General features: G+C 54.6%; 1 protein-coding gene across 1 annotated transcript; it reads right to left on the bottom strand.

The window, feature by feature from the left end:
• Window positions 1–611: 611 nt before the first annotated feature.
• Ngb (neuroglobin) lies at window positions 612–5,654 on the bottom strand. Its single transcript, XM_070029052.1, has 4 exons — window positions 5,349–5,654; window positions 3,897–4,008; window positions 3,012–3,131; window positions 612–1,555 (listed from the first exon to the last, which is right to left on the bottom strand). The coding sequence occupies exons 1-4, from the start codon at window positions 5,489–5,491 to the stop codon at window positions 1,421–1,423; spliced, it is 510 nt and encodes a 169-aa protein (XP_069885153.1). The 5' UTR covers window positions 5,492–5,654; the 3' UTR covers window positions 612–1,420.
• Between the last annotated feature and the right edge of the window lie 306 nt (window positions 5,655–5,960).

Below are 5,960 nucleotides of genomic sequence, written 5' to 3'. Positions count from 1 at the left end.
CTACTACTTGAGCCATGTGCCCTGCCTAGGCTGTCTAGCCAGCATCTATCCAAACCCTGGATTGACAAGTGGCTTCTTTGTTGGAATTAGCATGCTATGTGTTGTAACTGACCCCAAATGCAAGAGACGCTGATGTCTGTCTCATCTACAGTTCTAAGTGGTCAGCTTTCTTCAAGCCGTGACTCAGGGCAGAGCTGCATTTGCTCTATAGTTCTATCTATCATGTTCTGTCAGCACATGGCCCTGAAGGTCACCGTGATGTCTATGCTAGGCTGATAGATGAATGACAGAGTAGGAAGGAATAGGAAGGAGCTGGATGAACCATTCCCCCACCTCCCATGGCTCACTGGTCAGAACTGTCCTCTGTTGCCCTAGCTGTCAGGGATGTTGGTCTAGCTATTTGCCCAGAGGGAGAAAAACTGCATTTCATAGCCTGCCAGTCCATTTGAACCCTAGACTCCTTACCCATCTCCATCACCTTCCACCTCCCAAAGCCTTGGTTTCCTTTCCACCCCCTCTAGCCTTGGCCCCATGACCCACCCTCCCTGCTCTGAGCCCCAGGTTAAGGCTCAAAAAGAGACTAGTCCAGAAGGGTTAAAGAGGCACACAGAACAACTTTATTCCTCTTGAGTTAGAGAACCACAGCAAAGAGGGAGAGAGTGCAGATGGCTGGGGAAAGGGCAGGAGGCTTCCTGCCGTTCCCCCCAGCACTGGCACACCAGGGGTGCTAAACATGGTAACTACACAGGTGCAGGCCTATTGCCAAGCAGAGTTGATGAGTAGAAGGGTGAGGGGACACAGGTGAAGAATTAGCCTTCCTGGAGCGGGGCAGTGAGGAAGAGTCTCAGGACTCAGCTCTCTGGGGCCTCGTTGCTCCCCTTAGAAGTGCTAAATGAGGACAAGTGGTAGTTCTGCCAAAGGGAAACTACATGACTGGGGTACAGGGGAATAAGAGACCTGGAAATATGGCATGGCAGGCACAGAGCATCTTTCCCTCCCAGACTCCTGAAAGCAGAAATCCAAGACAGGGAAGCATCATAGCGCCTGAGCAGGCCAAATGGAAGGGGCGTGAAGCCTGGTCACCTTGCTCCTTCCTACATTGGCCAGGGCCTATGGTCTCAAAGTCTCTCCATCTCAGCCCCAGGCCCTCTCGCCACCAAAGCTCTGCTCTGTCTCATTAGGCAGGAAAGGGTGCCAGAAAAGTGAATAGGCAGGCAGGGAAGAGGCCACAAGGATGAGGAAGCCCAGAGCCCCTTCTGGAAGGAAAGGCCACTCCTCCTGCAGATGGAGCCCTCTCTATCACCTCTCTAGTGGTCTAGCCAAGGGGACAAGACCAAGACACAGAGAGGCCTGGGCTACAACAGACATAGACCAATAGACAGACATGGACAGCTGCGGACAACCAAGCAGGGGTCGCTTCTTACTCGCCATCCCAGCCACGACTCATGGCCTGGACCACGGCCCCGTAAAGCTGGTTCCAGGCAGCCCGCATGGCTGGTGTGAAAGCAGGGCCCAGACACCTCTCAAGCATGTAGAGCAGGGACTCGCCCACTGTCTGCAAAGACAAGAAGGCACCATCATCTCAAAGGCTTTGCTCCATTGTACAGGTGAGACCATCAAGGCCAGAGCTTCTTTCCTGCACAGGGATCCCACCTTAATCCTTGGATAGCACACTGTCCTTTACCTTAAATCTGAAGCTATGGAATAAATGAAGCATTTCACCCCTCTCCTAAGCTTGTGATCCATCCTCTACTGATGGACCAAAGCATTGCCTTGAGCCCCCGACCTCAAATCCAGCCCATTTTTCCTTTCTCTCAGATCCCTCTTGCAAGACAGCCCATGCAGTTAAGAGCCTGGGCTCTGGAGCCAGATAGATCTGAGTTCAGATCCTAATCACCACTTAGGAGCTTGGTCGCCTTCAGCAAGTAACAAAGTAAAAGTTCCGAGTCCTGGGCTTCTTGAGAGATGCAGTGGGATAACCTATTAAAAAGTTATTAGCAGGGGCTGGGAGTGTGGCTTAATGGTAGAGCGCTTGCTTAGCATACATGAAGCCCTGGGTTCGATTCCTCAGTACCACATAAACAGAAAAAGCTGGAAATGGCACTTCGGCTCAAGTGGTAGCTAGCCTTGCACACAGAGAGGGCTCAGGGACAGTGCTCAGGCCCTGAGTTCAAGCTCCAGGACTGGCAAAAAAAAATTATTAGCATTTTCATACAATAAGCCTTCAATAATTATAACATCCCAAAAATAATCATATTCTCATTTCTTAAAGCTTATTTATCTCATAAGTATTTGCTGAAGATTCCCTCAAAACAAAACAAGGCAGTGTGCAGGTACGAGTATAGAGGGGCAGGCAAGACCACCTGGGCCCCTTCCTCACAGGGCTTACCATCTGCCAAGTGGTTGGGCTTGATAGAGTCCATCACAGCACTGGTCCCTCCCTCCCCACGGTGAGCCCATAGACACTAAGAAAGTGATGCTGGCAGAGGCTTTACATGCATTTGCAACCTAGGGCTTGTCCTGCAACTCAGCAACCATCCATGCAGTGCTCAGCTTGCGTAGGAGGGAGAGAGAGCAAAGACTCCCAGCCTCCTTGGTTTCCCTGCCCCCAGGAGAGTTCCTGGTAGGTCTCAAAGGGGTCATTCCTACCATACCATGGGGAATAGAAGAGCTACGCTGCTGAGCCCAGCTGTGAAAAATCAGAAATGGTTGCTTTAAGCCAGAATGTGTTTTTTGGGGGGGAAGGGTAGTTTGACACCCAACAAAAGAAAGCTGATTAGACCAGCTGCTTTTGTGGTTCTAAGAGATCAGTGAGAACTCAGAAGCTCAGAGAAATCAAAACTGCGCCAGGGTCACACAGCTGACATATACACAACGCAGGGCCCTAGTGCTGGTCTTCCGGGGGATGGAGACGGTGCAGCACAGAGAACAGGGTGGTGGTGGGGATGGACTGGGAGGGAGTGCTGGCCCAGGCCTTGTCCTCTGAAGAATGTGGGAGTCTCATCACCTACCGAAAAGGAGCTGAGCTTCACACCCACTGCCCGGTGCTTCCTGCCCAAGCCAGCTAGGTACTCCTCCAGGGAGGACAGGTCCTCCACGTTGGTTACCGCAGCATCAATCACCAGCATCACCTGCCAGGGGCAAGGCGGGACTCACTGAGGGCCCAGACCAATCCCACCAGAGTACAACCATTGCCCAGAATCCAAGGCCAGAGAGGCCCTTAGCACCCTGCATTCAAAGAGCAAGGGCAATAGATAACCTATGTCAGCATACAGTAGGTGCCCAACTAATGCTGTTAAATACATGAATGCCTTCTCTTTGAGAGTGTCAAAGCCTCCCAGATGTCATTAAGACAGTATTGTTTGCCTAGGACAAGGGGAAACTGAGGCCCTGTGAGGAGAATCAGCTTCTAAGTAAATCTCAGTTTGGGGCTGGGGTGCACTCAAGTGGTAGAGTGCTTGCCTACTGAGTGTGAGGCTGTAGGTTCAAATTTCAGGATCACCATTAAAAAAAAAAAAGTGTAGGGGCTGGGAAGGTGGCTCAGTGGTAGAGCGCTTGCCTTGCATGCCTGAAGCCCTGGGTTCGATTCCTCAGCACCACATAAGCAAAAAGAAAAAAGCCGGAAGTGGCGCTGTGGCTCAAGTGGTAGAGTGCTAGCCTTGAGCTGAAGAGCTGAGGGACAGCGCCCAGGGCCAGAGTTCAGGCCCCACGACCGGACCCCCCCCCAAAAAAAAAGTGTAGGTTATTGCCACCAGGGCTGAGAGATTAGGGGGAAAGGGTGAGAGCAATGACTGAAGCTATGGCCAATAGCTGAAGACAGGGTGCCACCAAAGGCTGACCAGTGTACCAGGTTGGGTTCAGCCCAGGGGGAAAGCAGCAGGTGCCCCTCCCCTTACCTTCCTGATGTGGTCCAGAAACTCTGGAGAAGAGAGACAGTCCTCGGGGCTAGAGAACTGGTGGCCATCATACTGGAAGAGAGGCAGCAGGCTGGGCTCCAGGGCGAACAGCCTGCAGGGTAGGGGGTGGAGGGCATCAGCCCATGAGCAAGCAGTGAACCCAACGGTCCCAGCTGGTCAGCAGTAAGCCAACAGCACCCGTCAGCTGGAATTACCAGCAGTGCCAGTGTCCCTCCCTTTTCCCAGGTTCTGAAAAGTTTAGAGAAGCCAGTATGTCTCCAGGACTCTCACAGGCCCTGGCACACAGTAAATAGTTGAGAGGTGTGATTTGAGTTGGGGGAGTGGGCTCTAGGGAGGGAACTTCCCGGGAGACTCAGCCCAGCGATGACATCACCGGCTAGCCAGGCATGGGGACCCCACCTGTAATCCCAGCTATTCAGGAGAGGAGGCAGGAAGATCTCAAGTTGGAGGCCAGACCAGGCAAAGATAGGGATACTCTGTCTCAAAACCAACATATAAACAACAAAAAGGGTTAGAGGACATAGCTCAAGAGGTAGAGCACTCATCTAGCAAGCAGAAGGCCCTGGGTTCAATCGCTAGTAACATACACAACATACACAGGTGTGCCTGAAAACTTCTTGTGCTCCTAACCTTGTAACTGTCTATCTTTCACAATTTAAAGCAATGGATATAAATTTTATTCTAATTTTACAGAGGAGGAAACAGCCTACAGAGAGGCTAAGCAACTTCCCTAATGTCACGTGCTTGAAAGTAGGGGAGCCACCAAGATGCCAGAGCAAATCCGAGTTCAGGGAAACCCAGAAGGCACAATGGGGGGCAGTTAGCCCCCCTCAGGAGGACTCATGTTTCTGTGAAACTCTCTATTTGTGAAATATTTTATTGCTCTTTTGGTCTGGGGGAGGTTTAGCACAAGCCTGGGCAGAAGTTTGGGTCTGACCTTGGAGCCAAGGTTCCCTGTAACACAGGGCATTCGGGCTGGGGCTGGCAGCGAGGTTAACACTGCCTGTTTCCCCCTCTTCACATGGCTCATGGCTCTCTGGTCCTAACCTGCACCTTCCTTTGAAAGGGTTGCCACGGGCGGGGACGGCGCCTGCCCACTCTGCCCATCCCGCCTTCGGGGCACTCACACCCGCAGCAGTGGGGAGCCCGGGGGAGGGCGCAGGCTGGCAGACCCCCATCACTCCCCAGCCAGCCCATCTGGGTGCACGTGTGCGCCCTGCAGCACCGAGAGGAGTAGAAGGGGCTGCGCCACACGCTGTGGTTGCCGCGCGCCCCACTTCTCTGGCGCACATCTGGCAGCCGCCCCTCGCCGTGGGGTCAGTTTTCTCCCCCCCCCCAGCAGGTCCAGCCTCCTGGAGCCCACTCCCGGAGGGGCGCCCCTCCCCCTGGTCCCCCCCCCTCCCGTCCTCTGGGAGCTCGGGCAGCACTTACCTGGCGAACAGGACAGTGCCATGCTCCAGCGGGCTGCGGCTCACCGCCCGCCAGCTCTGCCGGATCAGCTCGGGCTCTGGGCGATCCATGCTGTCCTGGGGACGCGGGGCGCAGGGCTGAGACCCTTGGGGCGCAGACGCCATCACCGCACGTGCTGCGCCATCTGGGAGCTGACACCTGCGGCGGCGGCGGCGGCGGCGCGGACCCCTCCGCACCCACTCTGGCCCCCGGTGCCTTGGCCGGGTGGGGCCCAGCAGCCGCTTCTTCTCTGGCCAGGGCCAGGAGGAGGCGAACGGCCAGCCCCGCAGGCTCTTCAGGGAGACCCTACTGTGGCTGCTGCGCCCAGCACCTCCGAGCTCCAACAGCCGCCCTTTAAAGCGGCCGCGCCCCCGCCCCCTCTGCCCAGCAAGGCGTGCGCTCCCTATGCAACCTCCTGGCCACACAGTCGGGAGGCTTGAGAAAGGACCCGCTTTTAGAGCCTGACAGAAATCACGTACCCTCTGGGGCCTCAGTTTCTCAACTAGAAACTTAGTAACATTGCCACATGCCGGCTGGGCACTATGGTGCACACCTGTGACACCGAAAACACAGTACTTGGGAGGCTGAGGTAAG

The sequence above is a fragment of the Dipodomys merriami genome, unplaced genomic scaffold (assembly GCF_024711535.1).
Source record: "Dipodomys merriami isolate MVZ:Mamm:240054 unplaced genomic scaffold, mDipMer1.0.p SCAF_1, whole genome shotgun sequence".
NCBI lineage: Eukaryota > Metazoa > Chordata > Mammalia > Rodentia > Heteromyidae > Dipodomys > Dipodomys merriami.
The sequence above is the reverse complement of the archived record's forward strand: the minus strand, read 5'-3'. Positions and strand labels throughout refer to the sequence as shown.